The following is a 19,280-nucleotide window of genomic DNA, read 5'->3' on the forward strand; positions in this document are numbered from 1 at the left end:
GGCAGCCCAGCTTAGCCCCCTGGCCCCACCGTACTCAAACACTGCATGCACAAGCAGTGAATGCATACCCTGCTTCCTGCCTTACTCCCAAAGGATGCCACCTCCAGGGCTCCTGTCCCAACCCACGTGCCATTCAGACCCAGTGTCTGTTCCCACCAACTTCCTTCTGACCTGATTCCTGGCCTTTGAGCCTATACCCTTTACACCCCTCTGCTTAGCCCCTGCTTTTTCTCTTTCTGCCTCTGGCTTGGAGCTGGTTCAAGAAAGAGTCCTCAGCCTGAGGTCTCCTGAATCATTTAGTGAGGGAAGAGGGTGTAGCTTTCCCTGAGGCCCCCAAACCCAGCTAGTTTTTTTCCTGTTACCTCTCCTATGGGTCTTTGCCACTTGGGTTCCTATTGGTGATGTCAGGATGCTGTGTCTCTTAGCCAGGTGCCTTCTGCTTGGCCTCCAGGCCTTGCTTGATGGTGATTTCTCTGACGCAGAACTGTGACTTTTATCTTTGAATTCTCAAGCCCTGGGTGGATGGATGGATGGATGGACAGATGGGTGAGGTATGTGGATACAGCCTAGTGACTCAGGATGCTGGCCTTATGGTATAACACTTCAGTCCCTCCCTCCTCCATCCCTCAGCACAGATATGCTCCACACTCCATTCAGCTGGGGCTCCTGAAGGTTTTATTCACTCAGCTGCCGAGGAAAGCACTGGGCCATAGCCATGACTGGCTCCCAGAAAGCCCAGCTGACAGGAATTAGCTGTGACTGCACATAGACAGGGGTGTCCAGATGTCCCTCCTCACTCTCCATGTTCCTTGTCTGTGTCCCAAGGAGCTGTTTCCCTCTCAGCCCAGGATCCAGGGGTTCAGGGCAGACCTGGCAGTGCTGAAGCTGGTGAAGGTAGCCTCACAAGGCTTGTTTCTGAGGCCGACTGAGTCTCCGAAGTTTCTTGAGTTGACTGAGCAGCTCAGAGATAAAAGGCTGAGAAAGAAACAGGGGTGAGATCAAGGCATGGGGTCACACCCACCCACCACACTGCTCTCCCTAGTCTCCACCTGACCCCATCGCATCAGAGTCAGGGAAGGGGAGAAGGACCCAGGACCAAGCTTTCCTCTTCACTAGCTGCCGTCCCACTGGGCCTCCTCTTACCCCCAGACTAATAGAGCATCCCTTACCTCTGTGGGGCGGGGGCAGTTTTGGAGAATAGCCTGGTGGAAGAAAGCAGAGAGTGAGTCCCCAAGCCACAGCACTTTGTCATGAGTCCCCAGTCAGTCTCCCAGGAATTCTCCCCTCTGAATTGGTTCTCCCCACACAGATGGGGAGGCAGAACCTGGGTTCTTGGGCTCCCCTTGGTCCAAGCCCAGCTTCCATCCCCCAACCCCTGGGCCTGGGGCCTGGCCCCCCATTCTACCTCCAACTGAGTCTTCTGCTCCTCTGTGGATAGTTCCATGAGAGCCTCCAGGTCGATCTCAGGCTCAGAAGGAGTTGGTTGATCCTGTTTAGGAATCACACGGGGCTCAGAGGAGCCTGGCTAGCTGGTGCTGGGGTGACAGTTAACTGTCAGAGGTTCACCCATCTCCCACTCTATTTCCCATGTTCAGTTCCTCTCCTCACCTTACTCAAACCACCCCATTCATCCTTTTATTCAACAGTTACTGAATAACTACTATGTTCTACCTGAAACAGTCTAGGGTTCTTTAAAAAGAGTATCTGTTTAATTTCAATAGTTATAAACATTGTTAGTAGGGATGCAAAATGGTGCAGATGCTTTGGAAAATAATTTGGCAGTTCCTTAAAATGTTAAATATAGAGTTATCATCTGACCCAACAATTCCACTCATAGGTCTATTCCCAAGAGAAGTGAAAACATACATCCACATATGTCCATATGAATGTTCACAGCAGCATTATTCATATTCAAATGTCCATCAACTGGTGAATGGATAAATAAAATATGATGTAGCCATACAATATTTTTCAGCAATAAGAAGGAACAAAGTAGTGATTCATGCCACAACATGGATTAACCTTGAAAACATGTTAGTGAAAGAAGCCAGTTACAAAAGGCTTCATATTATATGATTCAAATTGTATGAAATGTCCAGAATAGGTAAATCTATAGAGACACAAAGTGGATTAGTGGTTGCCTAATGCTGGGAGTGGCGGTGGTGGGGAATGGGATGTGACCACTAGCTGGTACAGGGTTTCTGTTATAGATTATAAAATGTTCCAAAATAAGGGTCGTCCCTGGTGGCGCAGTGGTTAAGAATCCGCCTGCCAACACAGGGGACACGGGTTTGAGCCCTGGTCCGGGAAGATCCCACATGCCACGGAGCAACTAAGCCCACGTGCCACACTACTGAAGCCCACACATGTAGAGCCCATGCTCCACAACAAGAGAAGCCACCGCAATGAGAAGCCTGTGCACCACAACGAAGAGTAGTCCCCACTCGCTGCAACTAGAGAAAGCCCGCACGCAGCAGCGAAGACCCAATGCAGCCAAAAATTAATTAATTAATTAAAAAATAATAATAAAAAAATTAAAAATAGAACTACCATATAACCCAGGAATTCCACTTCTGGATATTTATCCAAAGAAAATGTAAACACTAATTCAAAAAGATATATACACCCCCAGACTTCCCTGGTGGCGCAGTGGTTAAGAATCCGCCTGCCAATGCAGGGGACATGGGTTTGAGCCCTGGTCCGGGAAGATCCCACATGCCACGCAGCAACTAAGCCTGGGTGCCACAGCTACTGAGCCTGCGCTCTGGAGCACGCGAGCCACAACTACTGAGCCCGCGTGCTGCAACTACTGAAGCCCGCGCGCCTAGAGCCTGTGCTCCGTAACAAGAGAAGTCACCGCAATGAGATGCCTGTGCACCACAACAAAGAGTAGCCCCCTCTCGCCACAACAAGAGAAAGCCCGAGTGCAGCAACGAAGACCCAACGCAGCCAAAAATTAATTAATTAATTTAAAAAAAGAGAGAGAGAGATATACACCCCCATTTTCACTGCAGCATTATTTGCAATAGCCAAGATACGGAAACCACCCAAGTGTCCATGGATGGGTGAATGGATAAAGAAGATGTGGTGTATATACATGCACTGGAATACTATTCAGCCATCAATAAAAAAAAAAAAGAAAAAGAAATCCTGCGCTGTGCAACAACATGGATGGACCTTGAGGGCGTTTCATTGAGTGAAATAAATCAAAGAAAAACAAATACTGTATGATCTCACTTATATGTGGAATTTAAAAAACAAAACAAAAAATGAACTCATAGATACAGAGGACAGATTGGTGGTTGCCAGAGGCGGGGGTGGGGGTAGGCAAAATGGGTAAAGCTGATCAAAAGGTACAAACGTCCAGATATAAAATAAATAAGTCCTGGGGATCTAATGTACAGCATGGTGACTAGAATTAATAATATTGTACTACATATTTGAAAGTTGCTAAAAGAGTAAATCCTAAAAGTCCTCTTCACAAGACAACAAAATATTTTTGGAACTGTGTATGATGACAAATGTTAACTAGGCTTATTATGGTGATCATTTTGCAATATACACAAATATCAAATCATTATGTTGTACACCTGAAAAAAATGTCAATTACACTTTAATAAAAATGCTTTTTAAAAATTTAAGATGTAAACTCAAGGACAAAGATTTAATAAACCTAATAATTCTGTACGGCTTCATCAGGGACTTTCTTAAGTGAAAGTGGCCTGGTGGGGAAGAACATGACTTCTAGTACAGGCTGGTGCAATTTTCTTGACTCATGGGAAGGTCCACCATTGCTTTTGCATCATCAGTGCAAATATCAATATAGTTTAAAAGGCAAACAACATCTTGCATCATTTATGAAAATAATCATGGACCCCCTGAAAGGGTCTTGGGAATGCCCGGGATCACCAGAACACACTTCAAGAACTGCTGCCTTCTCCATTTTTCTATTGGGTTGTTGAGGTTTTTTAACTGATTTAAGAAGTTTTTGTTTTATTTTGTTTTGTTTTTAATTCAGATTAGCTCTAACATTTCATGTGTCATGGAAATATCGTTTCGGGGAGTCACTGGGGAAATAGGTGTATTATATAGTTGAATGTAATGGTCTTTTCCAGTTTGACTTTTGCTTCCTTTTTTTTTTTTCAAATGCTTAGCAAGTTCTTCCCATACTAACTTGGATAAATATTTGATATTCACCTTTACATTATTTTAGAGATTTGATAATTTCACCTTTTCTGATTATCTAATCCTTTGGAATCTATTTATTCAACAAATATGTGTCCAGTGGCTACTGTTAACCTGGCACTGTGAACTTGGGAACTTCAGTCAGCAAAACAAAGATCCTGCCCTCAAAGACCCTACATGTTAGGGGCAGTTGAGGAGACATAATAAAAACAGATGCACTAAGTAATTTAGTTGTATAATGTGTTTAAAAGTAAGTGCTGGGGACTTCCCTGGTGGCGCAGTGGTTAAGAATCCGCCTGCCAATGCAGGGGACACGGGTTCAAGCCCTGGTCCGGGAAGATCCCACATGCCACGGAGCAACTAAGCCCGTGCACCACAACTATTGAGCCTGTGCTCTAGAGCCTGCAAGCCACAACTATTGAGCCCACGAGCTACAACTACTGAAGCCTGCACGTCTAGAGCCCATGCTCTGCAACAAGAGAAGCCACTGCAATGAGAAGCCTATGCACCGCATCGAAGAGTAGCCCCCATTCGCCTCAACTAGAGAAAGCCCACGTACAGCAACGAAGACCCAATGCAGCCATAAATAAATAAATAAATAAAGTAAGTTCTGGGGACTTCCCTGGTGGCACAGTGGTTAAGAATCCACCTGCCCATGCAGGGGACACGGGTTCGAGCCCTGGTCTGGGAAGATCCCACATGCCACGGAGCAACTAAGCCCGTGAGCCACAACTACTAAGCCTGTGCTCTAGAGCCCATGATCCACAACTACTGAGCCCGTGCGTCACAACTACTGAAGCCTGCATGCCTAGAGCCTGTGCTCCGCAACAAGATAAGCCACCACAGTGAGAAGCCCGTGCACTGCAACAAAGAGTAGCCCCCGCTCACCACAACTAGAGAAAGCCCATGTGCAGCAACGAAGACCCAACGCAGCCAAAATAAGTTAATTAATTAATTTTTTTAAAAAAGTAAGTGCTGGGACTTCCCTGGCAGTCCAGTGGTTAAGACACCATGCTTCCATTGCAGGGCGCATAGGTTTGATCCATGGTGGGTAAACTAACATCCCACATGCTACACGGTATGGCCAAATAAATAAATAATAATAAATAACAAATAATAAAATAAACTTGTTTTAAAAAAATTCCCTCTCTGTTTAAAAAAAAAACAAAAACAAGTAAGTGCTATTTGAAGAACTTTTTGGATGGTGGAAATGTTCCATATCTTGATGGGGTAGTGGTTATATATGGCGAAGTGCATTCAAATGTACACTTCAAAAACAGGCAAATTTTGTTGTCTGCCATTAGACTTCAGTAAAGTTGATTTAGAAAATAAAGAAAGGGCTTCCCTGGTGGCGCAGTGGTTAAGAATCCGCCTGCCAATGCAGAGGACACAGGTTCAAGCCCTGGTTGGGGAAGATCCCACATTCCGTGGAGTGGCTAAGCCCATGTGCCACAACTACTGAGCCTGCGCTCTAGAGCCCGCGAGCTACAACTACTGAGGCCTGCGCACCTGGAGCCCGTGCTCTGCGAAGAAAGAAGCCGCCACAATGAAAGCCCGCACACAGCAACAAAGACCCAACGCAGCCATAAATTAATTAATTAATTAATTTAAAAATATTTAAAAAAAAGAAAAAGAAAAGAAAGAAAGAGAAAAGATGCCTCACCCTCTCATTCCTTCCACTGCCAATGGGTAACCACTGTTAACAGTTTTGGTCTTTCTATACCATTTTAAAAATAAACAGTGCTAGGGTTCTAAGTTAGTTCTTTCACCCTAAACTCTAGACTCTCCCCTTTGCTTCCTTGGTTTCTAGCTCATCTGATTTAGCATTCATTCATTAAATGCATATTTATTGAGAGCATGCTATGCACCAAGCATTGTGATGGGGCCATAACAGCAAAGACAGACAGACATGATCTTGCCCTTGAAAAGCTTATAGTCTCCTGAGGGATACAGACAAGTCAAATGGCAGTTATAATACAGGGCAATAAGCCCTCTGATGAGACACTATGGGAGCACATGGAAGGGGAACCTAACCAAGCCTGGGGTTTAGGAAGGCTTCCAGGAAGAGGTGACCTCTAATCTGAGACCTGAAGGCTGAATAGGAGTTAACAAGATGTTTATACTTCTGATGATGGAGTAACAAGGACTGGATTTATTCTCTCAACATAAGTACCTAGAAAACTGGACAAAAATATAGGAAAAGTGTTTTCAGACTTTACACACACATAGCTCAGCACTACCTGGGAAAGAAAGGAAATGAAAGAGGTAAATTCTATAATTGTCCTGGATTTCTTCCTGGAGGCAATTTCCAGACCACAGAGCAGAGAGGGAGATCCCAAGCAGAGCACAGTGGTCATACTAAATTGATATGACAGATACCAGAATTCGGGGCTGAGGTGGCTGGAAGTTGCCAGAGTTCTGCAGAGGAGGGAGTGATGAAGAAAGAGACCTCCAGAAATCTGCATAAGGGTTCTCCTGAGTCTTTGCTGAACACAAGATACACATTCACAGGGTAAAATTTCACAAAGCCAGGTACTATGAGGCACTGTGGGCACAGAGATGAACACTTCCCAGACCCCACAGAGGACTGAAACAAATCAATTTCCACTCAGAGTGGACAGTCGTCACCAATCATACAGGAATTCAGGAGAGACCTCAGGAGGGCCCTGCTTTACTTGGGGGGTAAATTATTTCCTAGATTAAAGGCTACTCTATACTCACCCCAACAGAACTTAACAAGCTTCAGAAGGATCAAACTGAACCACAAGTAGCTAAACTGCATCCTAGAACAAAGTCCAACACTCTAAAGGAAGAAAAAAAATCCAACAACGTAAAATTCACAATGTCCAGCATCCAATCAAAAATCACTAGTCACAGGGCTTCTCTGGTGGCGCAGTGGTTAAGAATCCACCTGCCAATGCAGGGGACATGGGTTTGATCCCTGGTCCGGGAAGATCCCACATGCCATGGAGCAACTAAGCCCGTGCGTCACAACTACTGAGCCTGTGCTCTAGAGCCCGTGAGCCACAACTACTGAAGCCCGTGTGCCACAACTACTGAAGCCTGCGCACCTAGCGCCTGTGCTCCGCAACAAGAGAAGCCACCACAATGAGAAGCCCTCGCACTACAACGAAGAGTAGGCCCCACTCGCTGCAACTAGAGAAAGCCCACACACAGCAATGGAAGACGCAATGCAGCCAAAAATAGATAAATTAATTAATTAAATAAAAATAAATCTATAAAAAAAAATCACTAATCATGCCAAGAAGCAGGACATGTGACCTATAAGCAGGAGAAAAAATCAATTAATAGAAGCAGATCAGATATGACAGAGATGATGGAATTAGCAAATGAGGAAAACATGAACATAGTAATGAGAGAAATGGAAGACATGAGAAAAAACCAAGTGAAGCATCTAGAGATGAAAAAATAAAATATTTTAAAGAAAAATTCTACTGAATGGAATTAACAGCATATTTGACACTACAGAAAAAACAATACCATTTAAACTTAAAGAAATAGCAAAATAAACTAGCCAAAATGAAGCATGGAGAGAAAAAAACTAGTAGAAAAGAAAAGAACAGCATAGAACTTTGGTGACCTGTAGGACCATATCAAGTGGTCTAACATATGTGTAATTGGAATCCCAGAAGGTGGATCCTGGGGCCAAATAATAAAAATACATTCTAACGATTAGCGCTCCACCTCTAAAAAAGGATTAGTCCTGCTCCCAAAACCATTTTATATCATTTATGACATTAACTATACGTATACTGAACATAGGGTATGTATATCACTGAGAGTCAGATTGTCACTGCAGTCTGGTATTGAGAATATGTGCTCAAATCATAATCCAAAATATTCTTTCCCTCAAGTATTTTTTGAATCCTCAGAAAATGAGCAGATATATCAAACAACTCTGACCGAGGTGAACGAGTACGGTCATCTTGTGACTCTGTATTACATGTGGTGGTTTCCTGACAGATGCTGCCTGATTTGACCCCTTTCTCAGCTCCACTCCATACTCTGTCCCCTTACTCCTGATCTCTCTGCCATAGAAACCAGCAATCGAGTAAAGTTCAGAGATTAGCTAACAAATGTTTGTTTCACATTTCATTGACCATATATATATAAGTATATATATATATATATATATATATGTATATATACTTTTTTTTTCCTTTGGTCTCACTGCTTGCAGGATCTTAGTTCCCTGACCAGGGATCGACCCTGGGCCCATGGCAGTGAAAGCTCCGAGTCCTAACCACTGGACCGCCAGGGAATTCCTGACAATACATTTTTAAAGTTGTAAGTTTAATAGATTGTTTCTTAAAATGTCATCACATCAAAAGGGCTGCATCAAAATGCATGGTATCATGTAAGCTATAGGAAAGGAATGTTTCAAAACTCTGGGGTGGTCAACAGTGTCCCCTGCTGATGTGTACACTAGATTTAGCCCCAAGGTGGTGATTGGTGACTTTGCCAAGAGGTCTCAATAGAGTGGTGGGAACAGAAGTCAGAATCCAGTGGTTTGAATAGTGATAGGAAAGGAAAAAGTAGGTAAAGCCTCTGAGTTGGTACAAATCCTTTAAGGAGCCTTGTAAAGGAGACAGGAAATAGGGATGGTAACAAAAAGGGGGCATATTGTTAAACAAGAGTCTCCTTAAAATAGGAGAAACTCATGAGTGTTTAAGTCCCTGCTTAGAAGCCAAACCCACACTCCATTTCTGGACAACAGGAGCTCCAGGCCCCCAAGTCAGTTTGTTTTGTTGAACCCAGACTTGGCTTTTCACAAGACCCTAAAGTAGGCTGCACACCCAGTGAGAAGAGGTGGGTGCTCCAACAAAGGAAGGTTGGGTCCCACTAAACTAAACAAATAGTGACACAACCCACTCCTGGAACCATTCCCAGTGGTGCTACCCAAGGTGGGCATGTGGTGGGGAGTCCCAGTGGGTGGAGAGGGGCTCTAAGAAGGAAGAACTGAGGCAGGGTAAGCCTGGAGACTGGGTTACCTCAACCTCTGCCCAAGATGACCAGCCACCTGGGGCTTCCCCAGCCACTTGCCTGCTTCCTGCTGAAAAGGGCAGGGATTAGAAGAGGAACTGCCACCTGGCACCTTTGGACAATTGCCATGACAACTGTAGACCAGGTATTTTATTACAATCATTGCCTGGGAGCGGTCCTCCCACATGTCCTGTTTTCCAGTGTTATGAGCTCATTATTTTACAGCTTTCCCCCTGCCTTGATCTTTGCCCTGAGGTGTCTGAGATATGAGACTTTTTATACAAGGGCACAACAGTATGAAATTGAAACTGATCCAGAGAGGGAGGGTGCTGGCAGGAATGAAGGGCAGTGGAGATGTCCTGCAAGGTGAGAGTACACATAGGCCGAGAAAGTTTGCCTGTCCTGCTCCCAGTTCTAGGGCATCTCTCTCCCCTCTGCGAGTGGCTCAGGATGCTGCCAGGGACACCGTCAACACCTGGACCAAACCAACACATGACACAGTGAGACTCACAAGACACCCTGGGCCACCTGCATCACTCTTCCCCGCCCCCAACCACAGGACCACTGACACAGACCTTACCTGGAAGAATCACAAGCCCTTGCTGCCCCCAGAAGAAAAGACAGGACCTGAGTAAGGAAGGAGAGAAACAAGGACCATGGCATGTGGACAAGGAGGACTGTGGTCTCTGGCTTGGTACGTGGCTCTCGCCAGCCACATGCTACAATCAGCAGTGGAGCTTATGAAAAAAACCAGTGCCTGGGCCCCACCCTAGTAGATTGAAATTCAGTTGAAATGCAGCTGGGGCATCGGATTATTACTGAAGTACTTCAGGTGTGGAGAACCACTAGCAGCTTGAATAAACGCTCAGGTGCTACAGGCAGAGCCCCAGCTGCAGCTCCTGGTCCCTGGGCTCCCTAGTGGTGTGACCTTGGGCTAGTTACTCAACATTTCTAAGCCTCCATTTCCTCCACTGTAAACCGTACCTACCTAATGGACTTGTGGGGAGGGCTGAATGAAATAACACAAGTCAGGTGCTGGGCACTGTGCCTAGCACAGAGTTAAGTGCTCAAAATGTTATTCTTGTTGTTGGAGCAGCATTTGTTACTACACTAGGATCCTGATTAGGAGGTATCTAGGTAAAAAAAAAAAAGGGCTACTCTCCCAGGGTGGGGTTGAGGGGAGTCAGTCAGAGCCAGGGCCAAGGCTAGGTCAGGTGCTGGTATTAGCGTTCGCTATTGGTCACTTTGACATTCTAGTCCAGCACTATCTGTTCTGAGATGATGGAAATGTTCTGTATCTGTGCTGGCAACTTGGTAGCCACTAGCCACCTGGATGTATGGGGCACTTGAAATGTGGCTAGTGTGACTGAAGAACTGACCTTTTAATTTAATTTTCATCAGTTTAAAGTTAAATAGCTACACATGGCTGACAGCTACAGGAATGAACAATGTCGCTCTAGACGTGTATGTGTGTTGAGGTTGAAAGTAAATAAAGACATAAAATAAAGAAAAATAACTCCTCTACTATCTCATCTGAGCCTCAAAAAGTCCTACAAAAGGGATACGACAGGCATTGATAGCCCCATTTTATAGATTAGGAAACTAAGTCTCAGGGATGTTAAAAGACCTGCCCCAGATTATGTAGAGAGTGCGAGGCAGAGCCCAGACCAGAGGGAGGCAGATTTCAGGACTGCAAACCCATGCTTCACCTGTGGGGAAAAACGTCTCCATGGGAGCATGCCTCATCTGCCCTCCGGCTCCTCCTGAGGCCTCAGAGCAGGCTCTCTCCCGGTCCCCCGGCCCGCGGTGTCTTACCCACCTGGAAGAGATTCTGAACCTGGGCGTCCACCCACTGCTCCATCTCCAGCCAGCTCTGGAGCTGCCCCCGGTCATACTTCACCGTCAGCCGGCTGAGTTTCCGGGACCTGGACGCTTTGGAGGGGTCGGACTGGGACTTTGAGTCTGTGGATGACGTCCTCCTCCTCCCAGAAGCCCACTGGACCTTCTTACTTGGATTCTGCTTGTCCGGGTTGGGAGACGTGCAGGAAGCAGGGCTTGAAGACAGCATGGAAGGATTGGTTTGATCAAGGAGCTGGGAAAAACTGCCAGTCAGAGCAAGAGAGCCAGGGAATGAGGAGACAGAACAGAGGGCGAGGCCAGCAGGGAAGAAAGGAAGGCAGGCAGGAGGGAGGGCCAAAGCTCCTGCAGTGGTGGGGGTCAAAGATCAACAGGCCTTTGGCTAGTGCTGGGAATGCCAGTCTTTTGGCTCCTGGCTGCTAGTGAGTGGCACTCCTGAGCCGTGCCCCGGCCACCCTTTCTGCAGCTGCTGGGACCGAGTGATATACCAAGCAAAGGTCAAGAGGATGCCATGCCTCCGGAGGAGGAAGAGGCCCTTCTGAGGCCCTCAGAAGAGGGTCCTGAGGGATGTGGGGCTCTGACCCGAGTCATACTCACCTGAGAGTCCTCAGCATCTCACTTTCCTGGCCTAGATCCACCTGGGCCCCCAGAAGCTGCGGTCACACGGATCCTGCAGGAGTAGGGTCCCTGGCTGGCAAGGGCTCCTGCTCAGAGAGTGGTGCTGCTGATGGCAGAGTCGCCTCAGGGATAATTAGAGGGGTGGTTATCTCTGGCCCTAATGGGGTCAGTATTCTCTGTGTCTGAGTGTGAGCTGCCTTTAGGGATGTGAGAGAAGAGGCACTACCCTGGCCCTGTATGTTTGCAAAGGCGAGCTTTTCTCCCAAGCCCATTTCCCAGAGGCAACTGCTTAGGAAGCCATGTTTATCATCCCATGACCCTCCCTTGACTCACGTCCTTCCTGACACAGAGGAACCCTGCAGACCTAACATTTACCCAGCTGTCAAGGACTATTACTTCTAGGCATACTTGCGTTCTAAAGGAAGGGTGTTTTTGGACTTCCCTGGTGGCGCAGTGGTTAAGAATCCGCCTGCCAAGGCAGGGGAGACGGGTTTGAGCCCTGGTCCGGGAAGATCCCACATGCCGCGGAGCAACTAAGCCCGCGTGTCACAACTACTGAAGCTCGCTTGCCTAGAGTCCGTGCTCCGCAACAAGAGAAGCCACTGCAACAAGTCCACACACTGCAACGAAGAGTAGCCCCCGCTCACCGCAACTAGAGAAAGCCTGCGCACAGCAACAAAGACCCAACACAGCCAAAAATAAATAAATTACAAAATAAATAAATAAAGGAAGGGTGTTTTTGTTTGTTTAGTCTTTTGTAACAAAAATTTCAAAACTTTTTAGAAAAGTTACACAACAGAATACTACTATAATTTTTTTTTTTAATGAACAGCTCAGAAGGACAAATAAAAAATGAAAGTGTCTCTCTTCTCCCCAGTTCCACTACCTAGAGGGAACCCAACCAACAGCTTCTGCTTTTAGTTCTCCTGAGATCACCATTATCCCTTTGTGTAATATCATAAATTTGTCCATTTTAGACAGTATCTCTTCTCTCCTCAGTATGAACGATGAGAGATTTAACTCCCTCACTCATGCTCCCTCATCCCCTTTCCTTTGCATATTCTAATTTTTGTTTATGTATTTCTTTGTTTTTCTTTTATGTATTTCTTTTTAGGTCTTGTAGTGGTTGCCTTTATGATGCTGAGTTTCTGTTTCCAAAGTATCAACTTCATACACTGACTCCTAAAAGAGTTTTAGACACAGGCCAATGGATGAGTCTTTAATGATGAAATTTTAGGTCCTAAGTTAACAGGGTGAGGGAGATGTTTGAGGGCTGGAGGCCAGGATGGTAGCCTGGAAAAGCCCAGGCTTCAGAGGAAGGCTGACAGATCCGAGTTCAAACCCAGCTTTGCCCTGTATTGGTTTAATAACCCTCAAATTTCACAACCTGAGTCTGTTTTCTCATCTGCAAAATGGGGTTTTGGAGAGGATTAAATGAGATGATGTATGTAAACATTCAGCCTGATATCCAAAACAGAGTCCCTTCTCAATAGACATCCCTTCCCTTCCTTTCTTTGCCTTCTCATCCTCCCTGCCTTCCTCGTGAGGCTCTGTCCGTCAAAGGCTGGCCCTGGAATTTCTCTGCAGTGGCTTCCTTCCTGGTCCTCTTTGGAAGAAGGTGGCAATAAGAAGGGGGTAGGGAGGCCTCTAAAATACAGCCTGTAGACTCAGCTCTTACCTTGATGACCTGTTATATTCTGTGATAGGCATTATTATGGTTGTTCCCTCCCTCTTCCATTTCTGTCTTCTGAAGCGTTTGGGAGCCCTTTCAGGAAAAGGAACCAGATCAGAAGAGTCTATGGGTTTTGTTCATTCATTAACTCATTCATTTAACAAAGATTTTATGAGCTCTTCTCGTAGGCCAAATATTATACTCAGTACTAGTGATTGGTGATCCAAAAAAGACACAGTCTCTGTTTTCATGGAACTTACAGTCTAGTGTAAAAATAAACAAACATTAACCAACTAATCAAATAAATGTAAAACTGCAACTGTATTTAATGATCTGAAGAAAAGGTAAGAGGAGATATAGAATGTCCAGTGTGGGTGTGACCTAGCAAGCGGTAACATTTGGACTGAGTTCTGAAGGATGAGTAGGAGTTAACTAGGTACAGGGGCCAGCAGGAGTGGAATTGGCAGAAGGCACAGCATATGCAAAGGCCCTGTGACAGGAGAAAGAGGGTGAGTACAAGGGACTAGAGAAGGTCAATGGAGGTGGAACAAAGAGATGAGGGAGGCAAAAGCGAGCCATGAGGCAGACAGGGTGGAGGCATCTACATAGGGCCCTGTCAACCATGTTAAGGAGTTTTGTCTCTATCCTAAGAGCGTTGGGAGTAACTGCAAAATCTTAAGCAAGGGTGGTTGGGTAGACTGACGAGTTCAGATTTAAATTTCCAAAATATCGCCTTAGCTATTGACTACAGAGAGGATCAGAGGGCACAGAAGTCCTGGAGGTCGGTTGGGAGGCCATTGCTGTAGGGCTTGACTGGGGGAGGTAGCGTTGGTGATAGTGAGAAGTGGACAGATTGGAGAGCTATTTAGGGGGTAATATTTAACAGAACTTGGCGATGGATTGGAATATGCAAACTTCATGAATGCCTACACAGGAACACAGACAGGTTCATGCATGGGGCCTCTCCGAGCATATTTCCTCATCTGTAAACTGGGGGTTGGTGAGATTCTGCATGAGCACACAACATGGCCCCAGTGAAGCTCGATGGTACACAAATGAGTTATGCCCATTATTTACAGTGTAAGCCTCCTTATTTACATTCTTCCATCTCAGAATTGACCTTCGAGTGTCACTATTCATCAGTAAGTTTGCCCAAGATAAGGGAACTCAAGTTTCAAGATAAGATGTGAAGAAAAACCACCAGGACCACAGGATCATATCATGGTGGGGAAATAAAGAGGGTGCAGGCCTGGGCAGAGGCAAGGGTGTCTGCCCTGCTCTCCTGGCCTGGCCTGGCCTGGGTCCAGTGGTGGGATAAAATAAGCAGCAGGGGGCTTCCCTGATGGCGCAGTGGTTGAGAATCTGCCTGCCAATGCAGGGGACACCGGTTCGAGCCCTGGTCTGGGAAGATCCCACATGCCGCGGAGCAACTAGGCCCGTGAGCCACAACTACTGAGCCTGCGCGTCTGGAGCCTGTGCTCCGCAACAAGAGAGGCCGCGATAGTGAGAGGCCCGCGCAGCGCGATGAAGAGTGGACCCCACTTGCCGTAACTAGAGAAAGCCCTCGCACAGAAACGAAGACCCAACACAGCCATAAATAAATAAATAAATAAATAAATAAATAAATAAATAAAGCAAGCAAGCAGCAGGCAGACCCCATCAGAACTAGACAGGATTTTTGTTTTTATTTTTGTTTTTTAATTTTTCAGCCACGTCACGCAGCATGTGAGATCTTAGTTCCCCCACCAGGGTACCCGTGCCCCCTGCAGCAGAAGTCTTAACCACTGGACCACCAGGTAAGTCCTTAAAAATTTTTATAATAAAAGAAAAGCATGTTCATTTTAGAAACATTTCTAAATTTTCTAAAACATTTAAAAATTCCCATAATCCTGCCACACAAAACCACCACTGCTAGCATTCTGGCAAGCTTCTTTCTATTCTCTTTTTTTTTAACGATTTTTTTAAAAAATTTATTTATTTTTGGCTGCTTTGGGTCTTTGTTGCTGCACGGGGGCTTTCTCTAGTTGTGGCGAGCAGGGGCATTCATTGTGGTGCACAGGCTTCTCATTGCGGTGGCTTCTCTTGTTGCGGAGCACAGGCTTTAGGAGCACGGGCTTCAGTAGTTGTGGCTCGCGGGCTCTAGAGTGCAGGCTCAGTAGTTGTGGCTCACTGGCTTAGTTGCTCCATGGCATGTGGGATCTTCCCGGACCAGGGCTCGAACCCATGTCCCCTGCATTGGCAGGCGGATTCTTAACCACTGCACCACCAGGCTATGCATATATATTTAACATAGTTGAGAAAATGATATATAATATATAATTATTTAGAAAACTTTAAAAACTACTATCTTTATTATTCAAGAAATAAGTTTAACAGAAACAGACTCACAGATATAACAGACTTGTGGTTGCCAAGGGGAAGCGGGGATGGGAGAGGGATGGACTGGGAGTTTGGGGTTAGTAGATGCAAACTATTACACATAGAATGGATAAACAACAAGATCCCACTGTATAGCACAGGGAACTATATTCAATATCCTGGGATAAACCATAATGGAAAAGAATATAAAAAAGAATATATATATGTGTATAACTGAGTCACTTTGCTGTACAGCAGAAATTAATACAACATTGTATATCAACTATCAACTATACCTTAGGGACTTCCCTAGTGGTCCAGTGGTTAAGAATCCACCTTCCAATGCAGGGGACACTGCGGGTTCAATACCTGGTCGGGGAACTAAGATCCCACATGCTGCAGGTCAACTAAGCCTGCGCACTCTGGAACCCACTCGCCACAACTAGAGAGTCCGTGCACCACAACTAGAGAAGCCTGTGCACCACAACGAAGAACCCACACACCGCAACGAAGACCCTACTGCAGCCAAATAAATATATATTTTTTTAAATTAATTTATTTTATTTATTTATTTTTGGCTGAGTTGGGTCTTCATTGCTGCACGCGGGCTTTCTCTAGTTGCGGTGAGCGGGGGCTACTCTGTTGCGGTGCGTGGGCTTCTCATTGCGGTGGCTTCTCTTGTTGCGGAGCATGGGCTCTAGGCGCGTGGGCTTCAGTAGTTGCAGCATGCAGGCTCAGTAGTTGTGGCGCACAGGCTTAGTTGCTCTGCAGCATGTGGGATCTTCCCTGACCAGGGATCTAACCCGTGTCCCCTGCATTGGCAGGTGGATTCTCAACCACTGCACCACCAGGGAAGCCCCAAATAAATATTAAAAAAAAAAAAAAACTATCGGGACTTCCCTGGTGGCACATTGGTTAAGGCTCCACGCTCCCAGTGCAGGGGGCCCAGGTTCGATCCCTGGTGAGGGAAATAGATCCCACGTGCATGCCGCAACTAAGAGTTTGCACGCCACAACTAAGGAGCTGGCGAGCCACAACTAAGGAGCTCACTTGCCACAACTAAGACCCGGCCCAACCAAATAAATAAATAAAATATTTTTAAAAAATCTATCAATACTTCAATAAAAAAAGTTTTTAAAAAGACATGTTCATTGTAGAAAATTCTAAAATATAGATATAAGAAGTATAAACGATATGTTTGGTATATTTTCCACTTTTTATATAGATTTACTTAGTTTGGATTTTCACAAAATTAGATCATTTTGTAACATATGTGTGTTATTTTGTAACTTATATTTTGAATACTTTTTGTGTCATTAAGTAATTTTATACACATCTTTTTTCAACACTGCAGTTTCTCAAAATTTGGACCATGACTCAGAGTAAGAAATTCATTTAACCTCATGACACACACACATGCAAACACGAAATGAAAATTTCTTATGAAGCAAAACTTACCTTTATTTTATTTTTTCAAATGCTGACGGCAAGTCACTTTGCTTTCAAGACTCACTAATAGTTTCCAACCTGTTCTGTTAGAGGCAATTCCATGATCTAGTTACTCAATCCCCTGCTATTAGATATATAGATTGCTACCAATTTTTTTGCCATTATAAATATTGCTGCTCTGAACATCCTTGTAACTATTCCTTTTTTTAGCATCGCATGCTTCCCACCCCCACTCCCCCCTCCCCCGCTTTAGCGGATTTTCTAGAGGCAGAACTACAAGGACAAAGGAAGTGTGAACTTGTAGGGGAATTTGATGTTATGGCCATATTAGCTCCCTGAAAGGTTGTACCAAATAAACCGTTTATAGTTTGATATCCTAATTTTTTTAGTTAATGAATATGTTAGTTTTATAGTGCTGCATAACAAATTATCCCCATATTTATCAGCTTAAAACAGTAGGCATTTATTATATCACTGTTTTAGTAGGTGGCTTAGCTGGCTCTTCTGGCTCAGGGAGTCTCAGAAGGGTGCAAGCCAGGTGTGGGCCAGGACCGTTGGCCAGACATCTGTTCCCTGCCATGTGGAGCTCTCTAGAGGGCTACTCAACACATGGCAGCTGGTTTCCACAAGAGCCAGGGCACTGAGGGGCGGGGGCGGGGGGGGGGGTAGGCAAGATGGAAGTCACCCTTTTTTTTTTTTGGTTGTCAAATAACCCTTTATTATTCTTCTTTGCAGTGCTTAACTAGCTGGGCATTCCACCGCACCACTGTGGATGTCATCTATGATGTCGTGAGGGTGGTGGCCATCAACATTGCAGCCCACAGACTGGGCGGCCCCCAGGATCTCTTTAATGGTTCCAGAGAGTTCTCTAGCTAAAGATTGATGCCGCATCTGTCGGGCAATGTTGACAATCTCATCAAAAGTCATGTTTCCACTGTGCTTAATGTTTTTCTGCTTCTTCCTTTCTCTTGGTGATTCCTTGAGGGCTTTGATGATCAGGGCAGAGGCAGAAGGTATCACCTCAATCTGGGCCTGTCGGTTCTGAATGGTCAGCTTCACTGTAATCCTCAGACCCTTCCAATCACCAGTTGCCTTGGCGATGTCATCACCAACTTTTTTTGGAGACAGACCCAGGGGGCCGATCTTGGGGGCCAGGGCAGACGTGGCACTGACTGCCCCACCGGTGCACCTCAGGTACACGACTTTGATCTCGTTGGGGTTGAACTTAGGCGGCATGGTGGAGGTAGCTGGTGTCGGATGAATCTGGATTCGGGACGACCGAAGAAAATTGCACCTTGGCCTCCTCCGATCCGAAAGCCAAGAGCAAGTCACAGTCTTTTTGTAACCTAATCTAGGACGTGACATCCCATGACTTTTGCTGTGTTCTATTCATCAGAAGCCAATCACTAGGTCCAGCCATGCTGAAGGGGAGGAGATTACACACACAACAGCATGAATACCAGCAGGTGTGGATCATTGGTGACCATTTAGAGACTATCAAACACACTGAAATATTGTGAGCAATTTTTTTTTTTAATTTCCCAAGCAGCTATTTCACTTTTTAAAAATTTATTTATTTATTTGCTGCTCTGGGTCTTCACTGTAGCACATGGGCTTCTCTAGTTGCAGCACTTGGGCTTCTCTAGTTGTGGTGCATGGGCTTAGTTGCGGTATGTGGGATTTTAGTTCCACGACCAGGGATCGAACCCGGGTCACCTGCATTGGGAGCAAGTAGTCTTAACTGCTGGACCACCAGGGAAGTCCCATGAGCATTTTGGACATGAGCAAAATTCTCCAAAAATTCCCCTTTGAGGGAATTCCCTGGCAGTTCAGTGGTTAGGACTCTGTGCTTTCACTACCAAGACCTGGGTTTGATCCCTGGTCGGGGAACTAAGATCCCACAAGTCTCAAGGAGTGGCCAAAAAAAAAAAAAAAAAATTCCCCTTTTAGGGCTGCAGCAGTATCTGAGGGGCCTTGTCTCCTTTACATAAAGATTGAACCAGTGACAGCAGCCTTGCCTTGAAAAATATTTCAAGGGTCATTACTTTCCCCAAAATTCCTTATCAAAAATCCTTGGCTCTGCGTTACCAAGGGAATTAGAAGGCTTTTATTTAGATCATTAAAACTAAAATTTATA

The 19,280-nt window shown here is 45.4% G+C and overlaps 2 protein-coding genes across 2 annotated transcripts; both read right to left on the reverse strand.

Annotated features, from left to right (window-relative positions):
• Positions 1 to 664: 664 nt before the first annotated feature.
• On the reverse strand, positions 665 to 11,339 carry PPP1R14D (protein phosphatase 1 regulatory inhibitor subunit 14D). The gene is made up of 4 exons (XM_068535512.1): positions 11,009 to 11,339; positions 1,406 to 1,489; positions 1,170 to 1,202; positions 665 to 975 (listed from the first exon to the last, which is right to left on the reverse strand). The coding sequence occupies exons 1-4, from the start codon at positions 11,255 to 11,257 to the stop codon at positions 901 to 903; spliced, it is 441 nt and encodes a 146-aa protein (XP_068391613.1). The 5' UTR covers positions 11,258 to 11,339; the 3' UTR covers positions 665 to 900.
• A 6,502-nt stretch (positions 11,340 to 17,841) lies between these two features.
• LOC137759368 (large ribosomal subunit protein uL11-like) lies at positions 17,842 to 18,409 on the reverse strand. Its single transcript, XM_068535526.1, has one exon. It carries the CDS (start codon positions 18,377 to 18,379, stop codon positions 17,882 to 17,884), a length of 498 nt encoding a protein of 165 aa, XP_068391627.1. The 5' UTR covers positions 18,380 to 18,409; the 3' UTR covers positions 17,842 to 17,881.
• Positions 18,410 to 19,280: the final 871 nt, after the last annotated feature.

Source organism: Eschrichtius robustus, chromosome 1 (assembly GCF_028021215.1).
Source record: "Eschrichtius robustus isolate mEscRob2 chromosome 1, mEscRob2.pri, whole genome shotgun sequence".
Classification (NCBI taxonomy): Eukaryota; Metazoa; Chordata; class Mammalia; order Artiodactyla; family Eschrichtiidae; genus Eschrichtius; species Eschrichtius robustus.